The sequence below is a fragment of the Varanus komodoensis genome, unplaced genomic scaffold, assembly GCF_004798865.1.
Source record: "Varanus komodoensis strain SLA01 unplaced genomic scaffold, ASM479886v1 scaffold6_2, whole genome shotgun sequence".
Taxonomy (NCBI): Eukaryota; Metazoa; Chordata; class Lepidosauria; order Squamata; family Varanidae; genus Varanus; species Varanus komodoensis.
In genome coordinates this window covers 6241529-6256365 of record NW_025336346.1, presented here as the reverse complement: position 1 = coordinate 6256365, position 14837 = coordinate 6241529, and the positions used below count along the sequence as shown (strand labels likewise).

General features: G+C 47.6%; 1 protein-coding gene across 1 annotated transcript in view; it reads right to left on the bottom strand.

Moving 5' to 3' along the window:
* Positions 1-6622: 6622 nt before the first annotated feature.
* TWF2 (twinfilin actin binding protein 2) overlaps positions 6623-14837 on the bottom strand; it is a 67104-nt gene continuing 58889 nt past the window's right edge. Inside the window, exons 6-9 of the mRNA XM_044451204.1 lie at positions 12882-13007; positions 12591-12741; positions 12220-12341; positions 6623-11462 (exon numbers count right to left, since the gene is read on the bottom strand). Of these exons, the coding sequence (XP_044307139.1) occupies positions 11295-11462; positions 12220-12341; positions 12591-12741; positions 12882-13007 (567 nt within the window). The 3' untranslated portion in view covers positions 6623-11294. The remainder of the gene's footprint in view (positions 11463-12219; positions 12342-12590; positions 12742-12881; positions 13008-14837) is intronic.

Below are 14837 nucleotides of genomic sequence, written 5' to 3'. Positions count from 1 at the left end.
GATTGTTCTGAAAAGCAGCATCCCACTCATTCCAGGGAAATCTCTGCTGATTGAGGAACTGCAAGCAGCACTGGCAGAAGATGAAGGTCCTCCAGGAAAAAAGACTGCGGTCTCTTGCCCAGCCTCTGAACTTCAGGCAGCCGGGGTGGGGGAGGGGTGGGGGAGGGAGAAAAGGGACCCAGAGCAGGGAAGCAAGAAGCTACTCAAAAGCAACAGTAATAAATGGAACAGCCCCATGAGATCTATTGCAGGCCAGGACAAGCTTGCATAAACAGGTGTATTTTCAGAAGGCATTTAAAACTGGCTGATTTTCTGCACAACAAAGGACAAAAAGCCCCACGGCATATAATCTTGCAGGAAAACCACATGGTGCCACGAAGGGGAGACCAGCAATGTCCGGGGGTTGGAAAAGGGGCTGGGAGGAGATGCCAGAGCTCACTGGAAGGGCCACCTGGGAAACATTTGGGAATCCAGCCTTAACATTCATCCCATGTCACTCTGAGGCTTAGCCATCTCCTTGCCAGTAACGTGCCGTGTAATTTCCATTATTCCTACAGGCAGCACTGAAGCAGCTCCTAAGCATGTATCAACAAGAGGACATGCTTTCTCACCCTGTGTTTATGAAATAAAGAGTCAAAGGATGTGAAACGGGGCCGGGGGGGGGGGCAGGGGGGGAAGCTTGGTCCTGGGCTCTGCACAGAAAGGGGAGGGGTTGCCACACTTCTGAACTGCAATCTCCTTTGATTGCCAAGCCAAGCCTTGATTTTCAACAGCAAAATCAAAGGTGATGCTACCTGCTTGCTGGCAAAAACACCTCATTAAATGAGATACTCTCCCCCTTGAGTGAGGCAAACAGGAACAGCCCTGTGGTATGGTAAATGCTGTGGTTTTGACAACACAACACTTGAGAATACACAGGCAGAAGTTATTGGGGGAGGCACTGCAAGGCCAGCTCTCTGGAAAACGTAATGTGAGAGAGTGTATTCTGGTCTGTCCAGAGCACAGTAATTGGCAGACCCTGGTTTAGAAACCTCGACAGAAGAAAGCAAAAGAGAGACCCTTTCTTCTCCCGGCTCCTGACCATTTTCCAGAATCTCCCAGTTCTAGGATTCAGAATGCACCTTCTGCATTATATGGGGCCACCCTAATTGTTCAGGCGCTGGGTGTGTATTTTGCCGTGAAAACGGGCAGGCTGATCAATAGATTTTGAGTAACTACCAGCCAGGTATTGCACTCCTATTCCAAAGAGACCAAGAATGGAATCTCTTCCTTTCACCTCGCCTGACACAGGACTGGGCTCCAACGGCCTGAATTTAAGCTTTAAAACAAAAACCTGCTTTAAGCTTCGAAAGCCTACTTGACTTTTTCTTTGCCGATACTCAGCATTACCTTCAAAAGCAAGCAGAGAAGGTCAAGAGAGCTCAGAAACAAGTGCCTTGCTGTCAATGATATTCATCCTGAGCTAACACTTTCAGAATAGCAAAACCCGAGAGGTCTGCCGTGCCTTTTCCCTCACTGGATTTCTTGAACTTTCATCGCCGTGTTGACAAACAGAAGTTCAGCCAGTGGTGCATTTTCTCCACTGCTAGCATCTCCGCAACGGGCATAATTATCCAATTAATGTCTGCCCATCGTGTAACTGTTGAATGCACACAGAGCTGGCAAGGAAAATGAAATAAAAACTGTCGAGTGAAGGGCTCCAAAACCGGGCACACGGTGGCCTTGGAAAATAGAGCTCTGGACGCAACAGGCTGGCTGCGCATGAGCCAGCGAGGTTTCTCAGCTCCAGCAATCACATTCTTTGGCTCTGGCCTTCTCACAAAGGAATGGGAGGTTAGTGATGCCATCTTCCTGGCACACGCACAGCAGTTCAGCTGCTCCTACATACCCTTTGCTGCTTACACAGCACATGTTCCTGTTTATGAAGGGGCTGCATGCCTTGCTTTGTTCCAACTTGTCCCTCAGACCAAAGCGTGTGCACCTGCTCGTAAGCTGTTATTGCAAAGGCTGCTGGAAGAAGGTGGGCTCCATTAGCACCGTGACCTTTTATCAAAGGGGAAATCACTACTCTTAGCTGGGTTTGATTCACACAATCCACATCCTGTGTGCCGGCTGTGTACACACGTTGGCTAAATTGGCTGTGTACCCTAAATTGGCTGTGTACACACACATTCTATTTTTCCAGTGCTAAACAGAACAAGGTGCTGTGGAAAGAAGTTAATCTCGAAACACTTAAGAATGCACACAAGGCATGTGCTCGGGAGTCACAACAGGTCCCTGGCACAAAACCATCATGTTTCCCCGAGCTGGTTGGAGTCTTGTGCTGCTGCCCCATGTGCCAGCAGAGATGCGGCAAACATGACTGAAATGGAGTGATCACTGAACAAGAACATGAATGCCCACATGGGGAAAACACACATTTTCTTATACATGAAGGACAGCAGAAATGTTTTTTAAACACAGGCACATTGACTGGGAAACCCACTGCATATCCACACCAGAGAATAAATCACATCATAATTTACTGCACATCATAAATTGTAAGAGACAGCCTTGTTCTCACAGGGAGATGGATCAATATGTCAAAAAGAAAAAAAGAGCCATGCATGAACTGTGCACTCATAAAGGCATTCTAGAGGAACGTCATTTGATTCACGCTAAACTGCTATCATGAGCAGGAGGGCTAAGCGCTTGTCTGGGCTGAGCTTTTGTCCTAGCGAGATTACTTATTTATTTAATGTCTCTACTGCCCCATAGCTGAAGCTTTCTGGGCAGTTTATGCTGTCCGCAAAGACAGGTGCTAAAAATACAATAAAATATCATAAAATTGGGGGGAATTAAAAAAATTAGAACGAAAAACAGATGATGAAAATAGATGATAGAATACTGAAACCAGATTATCCCTGTCCAGGTAAGGGTTTAGCTGGGTGACCAGGTGAAGCTGGTAGAAGGCACTCTGAGCCATCAGTGCTACCTGAGTCTCAGGTGACAAAGAAGGATCAAGGAACACCCCGCAAGCTACAGGTCTGCTCCTTTGAGGGGAGTGCAGACCCATCTTAAACTGGTTGAACCAGCCACCAACAGCATCTCAGTCTTGTCTGGTCTGGACTGAGCTTTTTAGCTCTCATCCAGTCCATCGTCATAGTCAGACATCGGTTAGACATCCCCACATCCCCACCTGATGCTGAAAAGGAGAAATACAGCCGCGTGTCCCCAGCAGACTGAGGGCAACACAGTCCGGAACTCCGCATCATCTCACTCAGCAGTTTCATACGGCTGTCAAAAGGCATGGGAGATGGAAAGAACGGGAGGCAGAGAATCCACAGGGCTGAGCAATATTCCCCAAGCACCGCCTCCTGGAGATGGCCCTCCAAGCAGGGGCAGAAGCACCGCAATGCAGTGTCCCTCACTCCTAGCCCAGGCAGTCACCCCAGGAGGATACTGCAGTTAACAGTACTGCAAGAGCCAAGGGTCCCACAGTATCAACGGGATAGCACTCGCCCTGCCTTCCCCAGCACAGGTCACCCAACGAGGTGGCCAAGGTGGTTTCCATACCAAAACCAGGCATGAACCCCAATTGAAATAGATCCAGACTATCAGTCTCATCCAAGGAGTTGATTAGCAACCACCCTCTCACGAACCTTGCCCTGGAAAGGAGCATTTGCTATTGGCCTACATAGTGAGGGAGGGCTCCTTCAGAAGCCATCTCACCAGAGCGTCTTTAAGGCAGCCTGGGATCATAGAGGCATTAATGACCTCCCTGGCCCAGCCAATTCTCCTTTCCTTGCTTTTATAATCCAGGAGAGGCATGGATCCAATACAGAGGTGGTCCAAGCACTTTGTCCACATCCTTGAGCTGTGCCAACTGAAACTCATCCAATAAAACTGAACCAGACTGTGCTCTGGGTATCTCTACCAATGCAACTGCTCGAACTCTGGAGTCCAAGTCCTGGCGGATGCAACAGATTTTTCCTGGAAGTGCCCAGTGAGTAGATTACAGTGGGCCAGAGCTGGTTCCTGGAGCCAGTGTAAGAAGCCCCTGGCAACCCTGAAAAGCTTCACTGGGCAGCAGAGAGAATTGAATAGAGGCAGTGCCACTCTCACTGCCTCAAAATATACCCAATTGTAGGCACATGCAAAGATTCTGTTGCATTCACTGGGAGTTCTCCTTCCTCTGCACTCCAGCCATCTCCTATGTTGTTTCATTGCTTTCAGATCTGGGAGGTCCCATGAAGCCATATAAGCTCTACAAAAGACCGCATGCTTAGGAGCAATCGTATCAACCGCCCAGGTCATTTCTGCATTCCACAAAGTGACCCAAAAGTAGTGCCAGCTATGAGTATGTTGGCTAGAAAATCCCCCAAAGCCCTCTGGAAACCATCTGGGTCCCACCACTCAGCAGTGGGCCTGCCTATAGGCCCAGGAGGAAGCTGCTGGAGAGCCAGGCCAGGGGCTGCCATGAAGGCAGCTGGAGGGGGCAGCATGGAGCAGAGATGTCAAAAGGCAAGGCGCTAGCTCCCTCCTCCACCAGTCCCTGTGCCTCCTCACCAGCCCTGGAGCGCAGGGTGCCCGGCAGTCTTCTTCACAAAAGGGTTGTACAGAAGCTTTGCCATATGCACATCTCACTGAACTCAAGCTTTTACCTGGTCGTTTTGTGATGGTGTGGACAGAACTGTGCATTCATACTTGACCATGAACCAGAATGGAATCCAGTTCCTATCCTCATCATGGACATGGCAACTCGGATTTACTGCCATATCTGGACTTTAAATGGGTATCAGTTCTGAGAACATATGCAGAACTATCTAATGCACAATAAAATTCCTTGTCTTATTTATGTATTTATTTACACCACTTGCATCTCATTCCATATCCAGACACATCTGGGAGCAGTGAACGATAAAAAGGAAAACGAGATTAAGCAATAAAAGAATGCACTAAAAACAGGGAAGCACTGAAACCGTGGCTGGTCAGCCAGTGAGCGCTTCCCAGAGTAGAGAACTGGACCTCCAGAGGGTCTCAGGTCCCAAGTTGTTTGGGGCTTTGTACACTAGTACCAGAACCCTTAGCCTGACCTGGAGGCCAATAGGCTACCAGTGATTTTCCTTCAGCAAAGGAACTGCATGCTGAAAAAAGGCAGCTGCTGTCAACAGCAGAGGTCTAACCTACGAACTCACCATACCTCCTACAAAAAGCACAGAATGTATCCACCACATAGACGAGCTCAGCCTCAAGGCTTCCAGAAGAGCGGGTGGGGGAATAACAAACATGTCAAGTTTCATTCATCAGTAAGTACACTTGGGTCAAGTGTGTACATTTCACCGGAATACCATTCTTCCTCATGACCTTGGAGCATTTTAAAAAACCCATAACCCAGCAGTCACCAAATTGTTCTCAACCTTGAACCTACATGTGATGATGACCAGCTCATCTATAAAGCAAATCATGCAAATTTGGAACAATAAAGAGTTTGAGGCCTCTGATTGCTATATTACAGCCTGTTTTGTCAGAACCAATGTTGAAGACAACGATCTGCACTGACAGCTGAGAAGAGGCAGAGTGAGATCTTCCACCAGGGCTGAACGGGAACTTTTCTTCAAAGAGGCAATACAGGGATTTCCCGAATTCAGCACAACTGCTCTGCTTTGCCATCTCCATTTGGTGTAGCAGGGACATTGGCTCATCTTCCGCAAGCTTAGGCTTTCCTCCCTGTATGAAGGAAACCTATTTTCAACCCTGCATACGAAACCTAATTGTCCATGAATCACAACCTAAAGGGAAGCAGGCAGTCCTCCTACTCATCTTGATAAGACAACCCTCATCTTTGAGCCACAGGCATGTAGAAATCCAGCAGCACTTATTTTCCCACTAGCTATTGCAAAGCCAGATATTTCAGAATGGGAGAGCTTTCTGAATAGCAGTGCTTAAAGCCATTCCTTTCTTGAATAATTTCCCTTAGCACCCCATTTGTAGAGGGCTTCTTTCTGAACGGTAAAAGCAGCTGGTTTGGACCAGTGACCTCACCAGCATCTGAATATTTAAAGCCTGCCTGGTCTTCCATGGCAACATTCACACCAAGTGTTGGAGCCAAAGACCTTGCTGTCCCCACAGAATCGGTAACCATGGGGGGATGAGCCTTCTGTCCTCTCCGCTGTGTCAACCCCCCACATTTCGAGAGAGTTCCCAAACCCTCCAAAGCATCCCCAACCCTCCAGATGAGATTTGGAGGTCACAAGGGGGTTGGGTGCTAACTGCAAGGAGGAAGTCCCATTCCACCAGGGAAATCCGTTCTGCGGATATAAATGGAGGTGAATCCAACTTAAACTCAGGCTAAGGGTGAGAAACTTTTGTCACTCTTGGTTGCAGGATGAATTCTGAAGGCAAAGAAAAACGCCATCTGCCGTTACAGTTGTATTTCAAAGATGCATGAAACCTACTTTGAGCAAGAATGTGGCATTGCCAAATGTAATGCAGTATGTATGTCACTGCAATGCTACTTTCCAAGCATCCTACCACCAGGTTATGTTCTCCAGGAGTCTCCTACTCTGCACAATTCACTTTTACAATGGCCAATACAGTATTAATAGCTGTCATAATCTGCTAAAGTAATATGCAAAACAGGTTGCTTTAAAAATACTTTATTTTATTTTTTAGAAAATACAGCATTCAGTACAGTGTGCCCTGCCTCCCCCTAATTTCCAAATCCACATCATCATCATCATCATCCAGCCCAATCAGGAATGTGCATCTCCCAGTCTCTCCGAACCTAGCACTCATGTAAGATTTGCGACACTGTTAATGCGAATAAGGACATGGTAATTCCTGGCTTGTTCGTGACTGTGTCAGGTTAAACTCATTAACGGATGTGAAAAAGTGATATATTTGTCCAATCTTGTCCTGTCTTTCTGACACAACAGCTAAGAATCAGCAACCTGCTACGTATCTTTTTGTGCAAAACCTATTCTGAGCTGTCCTTCCACGGAGTGTGCACCAGAATCCACAGCTGCTCTGCAGTTCTATACTGTAACAATATGGTCTCACAAGGCCACTTTGGGATGGCTATGAAGTTGTCTAGTCCTCTGCAGGAAACCAACAAATCTTCTAGACTGAAATAAGCACCAGAAAAGTGTAGGACTGATCTTCCAGCAATAACTTTGCCTTTCAGCAGCTTTGATATTAATATGTTATTTATTCATATGTTAATCTAAAACAATAGGCAAAGTCTTCTTGCTAGTAGTTGGCTCCTTGATGGGAAAATAGTGGTGTTAGTTGGCCAAATAGTCATCAGTTCTGATCCAGGCTAATACATGCTGGGAATGTTTTAGAATTGGGAGTGATTTCCACAGGCAGCAATGGAGATGCCCATTGGGACATGCAGGCTTTTCCATGTATTCCTCTCTGTTTTGTGAATATTTTTAGTCCTTGACAAATTGTGTTTTCCACAGAAAAGCTAAAGAATTTTCTGTTGTGCAGCCTGAATGGGTACTGGGGAAGGCAGGAGTGGGAAGAATTGATTTTTAAGTAGCTTTAACATAATGGTGATACTCATCCTGTATGGCTACATTTTAAAGGCCTTCTAGACACCTCTGAAACCTGGTTGATCTATGAAAAAAGGATTTCTCTAAATTATTACTTGCAAGGGCAATTTGCGCCTCAGGGAGAGGAGGTTGGCTGTCAGAGAAATAGCAGCTCTAACCTGAGATGTGCCCATTAGTGTTTGGTTACTGAACAGAGAGGATGAGACAAGAAGGGAGGTCTTGAGATGCAGGCTACGGATCCCCTCCTTCCTTCATGGAAGTTCTGATAGATCCCTAAATTACCACTGATCATGCATTTGAGGTACCATCTGCATTACATGGAAATATTCTGCATTCATATAATAAAGAAAAAGATTGAGACCAATTTGCTGGCATCCAAATACAGTAATAAGGCAGAAACACTGCTGTGGCTTGGTTACTCTGTCTGCCAAATGCCTATGAATGAGGTTATCCATGAGCTCATTCATAAGAGGGAAACCTTTCTGATAACAAAGTCAGAGAACGTATGAATAGTGGTCATTCCAGATGAACTTTAATACGCTGTGTCTTTGGCAGGGCCGGTCAAACAGCTTCAGAATGGCTAAACTCCTCTGGTGTTCTTTTTCTATAATGTAAGTTCTGAAGCTCAGGCAGACTTGAGGGAATGGAATGACAGAGGCACCAGTCTGTATTGACTCAAAATAAAATACAGGTAACACCCACCCCAAAGTACCCCCTTTTGCTGACTTGGTGTGTCTCACAGTGGCAGCAAGATAGCCCACGAAGGATGGCAACACAACCTGCACATGAAACATGCGATACAAGCAGAATTTCTTCCCCTCACCACAGACTTCTTGCCTCAAATTTATCAGGAGGCAGGGAAAAAAAGGGAGGGGAGATGGATGAACCAAATAATTCAAAGACTGTAAAGCTGTCAAGAAAAATGGAGCTGAATGAACATGCGCTGGAGGGGAGGGGAGGGGAGGGGTGCTTGAAATCGTGAGACAGACAAGTGGGTGAGTGGCCCAAATCCAGACACTAACTGTTCCGTGGAAAAGTGCCATTCCACTATTACAGACTCTGTATGTGGCTTGATATCTTGGGGTTTGGTCACAGGAAATAAACATCAAATTGCAGAACATTTTATTATGCCTGTTTGAACCTGTATCCTACTGGCTGAGCAGGTTATGTTGAGCTAGGGCCAAATCTGGAACCTAATCAATATTTCCTTACTGCTCCATAATGGAAGCAAGATGCCCATTTTTAAAGCATTGCAGAAAAAGTTTTCAGTCTCAGAAAGAAAAGGAACTGTTCTAAATCCTCCCAATAAACCTTTCAAGATGGGAAAAAAATTGTAAGCACAATCTCAAAAGAAAATGGAAGGAGAGCTAGTATCTAGGTTTCTTCTCTATAATGGTGGCTTAACTTTAAACAACCATAAAAAAGATACTTCGAATTGTGCTCGTGCCTTGAACTTGGAGAAACCTGTCCTTCCTTTCTTGAATTGCAGACCATGTCCCAGCTGCTTCCATCCTGGGAATAAGCAAGCTAGAGCAAATCCAGGCGCTTTCCTTTACAACTGTTGCAAGGTTCTTTCTTTGCTGCTTCAATTATCTGGCTTTTCTGCAGACTTCAAAAGAGTCCTCTGACATTATTTCTTGAAAAAGGCATTGGGTCAGGGAAGGCATCAAAAGTCAAACTCATCAGTTAAAACCACGCAACTGGCTCGGTACAAGAAGGCTTATAGGTTCAGGGTAGGATATTTGTCTGCTTTTTGCATGACATACAGAACAGACCGCTAAGAAGCTCCCCAGGAGTCAGAAGGAGAATTTTAATCATGCACATCAAATTCAATGACGCCCATGGAATGAACACATCTACTACAATGGTTTTCAGAAGTCCTCCGTCTGGGTCACATTTGTGGCTCCAGCCTTTTGTGGGCTGGGCCAGTTCCTCATCTTTTGCCTTCGGAAGAGATCGGCAAGGCCTTTCCAAGTGGCCCAGCAAATCTGCTGCCCTTCCATCGCAATCTGCTCTAATCACATGGGTACCATTCTCGCGCCACCAGCTGTCCCTTCCTTCTACCTGGTTTACAGGGATCTACAACAATCACTCTTGGCAAACCACATGTATCGCAGGGAACGAACGAATGAACGAGCCTGTGGGGCAAAGTGCATTCCATGAAAAATACAACCCCATCAGTGTTCAGTGGCCTGTAAAAATACCAGTGTTCCCTCGGCTGGGCAAAGCTCTGTTATGTCATTCAGGAGCCACATACTTTTGTGTGGTGTCTGCAGCTGTGTGCAGTGCGGTGCGGTGCGGTGCAGTGCAGCGCAGTGCAGCTCAGTGCAGCAGTGGAATATGAAAAAGGGCCGAGCTGCTGGTGTACTGGGTGAGCCAACTTATCGCTGGCCCCACAATGACTCTGAATGACTTGACAGCGCCGCCCCACTGGATGCCCCATATGGAACCGTCAAACTTGAGAAACCGCAGCCCAGGAATGAACCTCACTATCTCAGCAAGTCAGCGCAAGTTCTCAGTAAGTCAGTGCTGCGTTAGATTGGAAGCTAATGCAGAGTGCAGATGCTGGTGAGGCAAAGCATCCCGGAGGTGCATGTGCAGGTGATACGGAAGCTCCCACAGCTTCGAACTTGGTAAGCTGAACTGCCACCAAAAGGAACTGGCCCAGGGATTATCCTTCCCAGTCTCTAACTGCCCTTGTCTTCCCTTTTCATGTGGCTGTAATATTAGGCAGTGAGCCATTAAAGCAAGCCGGGGGAAGGGGAGAGCGGGACACTATAATTAGCCAAGCAGCCTCCAATGCACAGCTCTATAAAAGCCAGAGGAGATAGTGACACAACTCCGTTTAGAAATCCAGGCCTGCCTTCCTATAGATTTACGATGGAAATTAACTCTTTTGCCAGAAGCAAGGCTACATGGTGAGGCCTGGAACGGGATGAAACTCGTTGATGAAATGAGAGCCGCTCTCGGCCCTGCCTCCTCTTTAGCAAGCAGCTTTTCTTCATCCAAATCACACAACTCTGCCTTCTGAGAAAACCCCACTAACCCCTGGCACTTCCCCCCTGAAATCCAGGGGCTTAAGCTAAACAAAAGGGGAGAGAGGAGGAGAGACCCTGCTGCAATGTTAATCCCTAGCACATAACCGTAAGCCTCAAATGAGTACTGGGTCAAGTCCTGGGCAAGCAAGCCACGTTGGTGAGGGAATGGCATTAATGGTATGGACATTCCAACATATAGATATTGTAACAGGGCAGCAAGCACACCCTAGAGAGAGAAGGGCACTTGGGGTTCCTGCTGTGCAGGGCTGGGGCGAGGGGAGTCTGCCCTTCGCATGTCAGCAGCTCCCGTGGGCAAGCAATGAACACAATTCTTTGGGCGGTGCAGGTTCCGAGTAAACCAGGTGACAACATGAATCAGTAGCAGGAACATCCATCCGTTTTAGAGGCTATTCCGGACTAGAACAGTGAGGGCTTTCCCCCTTCCCCTCCCAGGATTTACACAACAACAGTGCACAGGGGAAGAGCAAACCACGCCCCTTGCTCCCTCTCTCCTTCTCCACCCCCGGATTCGCTCCCCACCCCCCTTCCCCTAATGAAACCAGGTGGACATGACTTGGACAGAAGCAGCGGAGGAAAGGCCCTGGAGCGCAGTGGACAGGGTCAGATGCAGAGAGGCAGATTGGTCGGGAGCTGCAGTTCTGGAGGCTGGCAGATGTGTGCAGCTCCGTTGCTGACCTGTCCTCCTGCCCACTGGGGTTTAGCTGTCATCGCCATTTTCGCCTGGTCCTTTGATAAGTCGCTTCTGTCCTCTTTTCCCCACGGGCCCCTTGGGCTTGGGAAAGGCCTGCTTGAAGGCATGCTGCTTGGGGTGGACCTCGTCATACAGGAACTCTGCGGTCAGCTCTGCTCCGTCATCAATTTCAATCTGGGATGGCAGAAAGAGGAAGGCAGTCCTTAGTTCCGGCCATGGAGAACAGCCCCTTCCATCCCCAGGATGGCACATATCCTAACCTCCTACTTGCTCCGCTCTTTTCCCTAACGTATTCTTATCCTCCTCTCCCCACTCTGCTCCTTACACACCCTGAGCAGCACTACTTCCAAGCAGGTATCATCCTATTTTGTCTCCAGGATCTCGGCATTACAGCGTCCTGTTTACAGTCTGCTAGCTTGTCCTTATGTTTTAGGTTGCACAGGCAGGCTTGCAGTTGCCATTGGTGAAGTCTCCTTTGCTCTGTAGCACTGTTCTTAGGTTTCTAGTGAGACAAATCACTGGAGAAGACCCTGATGCTGGGAACGATTGACGGCATAAGAAGAAGGGGACGGCAGAGCATGAGGTGGCCAGATGGAGTCACTGGGGCAGTGGGTGTGAGCTTAGGTGGACTCTGAGGGATGGTGGAGGACAGGAGAGCCTGGAGGAATGTTGTCCATGGGGTCGCAATGGGTTGGGCACAACTTGGTGACTAACAACAACAGCATAACAAGCAAGACAAAAGTGTTGGGACATTACCCTGGAACAGTTCCTGCTCCACTTCAGTTATTGCCCCCCCACCCTGCAAGTTCCTCCTGAAGAACCTTCACCTACTGTCCCATTACTCCTTGACACCTTTCAGGACTTGCCCAGCTAAACAGAACAGGAACTTCCTTCTTCACGGTAGACTTAAGAGGGAAAAGGTCAAGTTTACCTTCTTTGCAATCTCTAGGCAGAAATCTTGCTCCACAGAATCAAGCAGCCGGCTTTTGCAGCTGGAGTACAGCATGCGCTCCTTGATGCTACACTTGTAGCCAGGCATGGAGTAAATAAACACTGCAAGGAAGGGAAAGGAGGCACTCATTAGGGAAAGAGCACTACGAGAAGGGCATGCACTTTCAGGCAGACATTTAATGAAAACGTTTATAAACTGAAGCAATGACAGGATGGAATGAACTGGGGTTTCAAAAAGTCTGCAAGTGACAGAAACTAGAAACAACCGATTTCCCATTCCTAGTAAAGTGTAGAGGGAAATTCTGACCAGATTCTGTTTTTTTAAGGGAGGTGTATTTGCCCGGCACTTACCAACGGACTCGAGGTAATCTCCCTCATGGGAGTGCTTATACAGGAAGAAGTGATAGCGTGCAGAATCCTGGGGAACCCTCCTAGGCAGGTCTGCTATCTCAGTGGCACGTGTGTGCACCAAGTTTATGGTCTCCCGCTCCAGATCCAGCTTCTGTTGAGACAAGATGAGGGAACATGACGCGGAACAACCACAGGAAGACAAAAGTGAGCAGCCCTGTGCAAGCTGGGCTTGTGCAGAAATGAGGGAGGCAACAGAAGTTCGGGCTGAAAAGCCTGGCAGCAACACCTTACCAGCTGGATGTAATTGATTTGCTTCTGCTTTAGTAACTGGATGGCCTGCTGTGCTTCTGGCTGCAAAGGAAACGCCAGCCCCTGCAGTGTCTGGTGTTTGCTCTCTACGCTGATTTCGGTCTTGACCTGGCAACAGAAGGGAAGAAACAGACAGAAATGAAACCGAGGAAACAGAAGAGGCATGAAGATGCGAGAGATGGAAGTGACCGCGAAACGCAGCCCCCGCTGTTCATACTCGCAAGTGTATGAACTCTTGAAGGAAAGAGCTTGTGTCACAAAGGGCTGCTCCTGGAGTCAGGCATGCAGAGCAAGACTCCAGCTGAGGGCCCAGGGATGTGGCTGTCGCTTCCTTCCTTCAAGGCCTCTCAAAAATGGAAAAGCAGACACGGGGCTGCCCTCAGAAGCAGGGAAGAGTGCCGATTCCTCTCCCTGCTGCTTGTTTGCCCACAGAAGACTTGGGCAATCACGCCCCTTCATTCACAGGGAGGGGATCTGGTTGCCTTCCATTGTCCACCTCTTCTGCTTTCCCACTTCTTTTTTATTCAGGAAAAAACACTTAAGGAATAAAGGTATAGCTGCCCGATGCTTTCTGACTTAGGGATAAGTGCCCTCCACCTGGAAGCACCCCAGGCTGCTCTGTCTCTTTTCCCAGAAGTTGGAACCGCGGCACATGAGGCTGCTGTCTGATTTCAGAGCCCAGGGAAGGCCCTGGGAGGAATCCAGACCCCAAGTATTCTCCTGCACCAGCAGAGGAATCCGGCATCTAACTCTCTAGGGCAGTGGTGGCAAACCTATGGCACGTGTGCTGCAGTGGGCACAGAGACCCTCTCTGTCGGCACACAAGCCAAGTTGCCCCAGCATCGCGCCAGCATCCGAGCATCGGATAACAGCACACACAGGGGCCATGGACATGCTCAGAAAGGAGTGGCAGCACCAGGCGATGATGTCATGAGCTGCGACTCATGAGCTGCGACGTGTCCGAGCATTCGCATGGCCGGTCAGTGCACTGCCAAGGATATATGCATTTGCTCGGATTGGCTGCGAGTTGTTTTTTCTAAACTAAAACCTCAGTATTCAGGTTTTATTGCAGTGTTGGCACTTTGCGATAAATAGGTGGGTTTCGGGTTGCAGTTTGGGCACTCGGTCTCTAAAAGGTTCGCCATCACTGCTCGAAGGTGATGGGGCTGTACAATAAATGCTTGATGTGGCCACAGACCTCAAGGAGGACAACAGAAGGAAGGACACTCTGAGCAGCACTCAGTTGTTTTGTTGTTCTGAACTGCCCAGAGACCTTGCCCTGCTGGGTGGCGTACTAATGAAATAAATAACAGTAAAGAATTTTAGCTTCAGCACAGCTTGTTTTATTCTGTCCTCCTCCTCCCCCACCTGTTTTTGGTCAAGCTTACTTGGCATATTCCATGCCAGTATCAAGAAAAATACCAGTTGAAAATGAATTTGTAAATTTGTTCTGATCTTTACCCTCCTACCCAGCCCCCCTCACTATACACCATCCCTTTGTACATTGCTTTGGTTTTTAGATCGTAGGAATTTATCAGGAGTATGATATTCATGAGGAAGTGAGCTTTCCCAGTCTACTTATAAGATGGTTAATTGTTGCAGTGAAATGCACATGGTCTTTAAAGAAAAACTTAATAATAAAATATGTTACATGCTAAACCACCCAGCTAATTCTGACAACATTGGTTCACCAACCGAAACAGAGTAACATGGTCTGTTGCAACTGAAAAAAGAAATGAGAATGAAATGTTCTTCTTGAAACAGCTTATAGTAGAAAAACAGACTTAGAAGGCTCCACACTGTATCATCAACAGAAACTCAAATACTTTCTTGCTTTCTAGAGAGGACAGAAAGAGTTCACGTGCATCATTGAGGAACGATCAATGTCTTACTTCCATTCTTAATAATAAATGAATGATGGGGTCTATTTGCACTAAG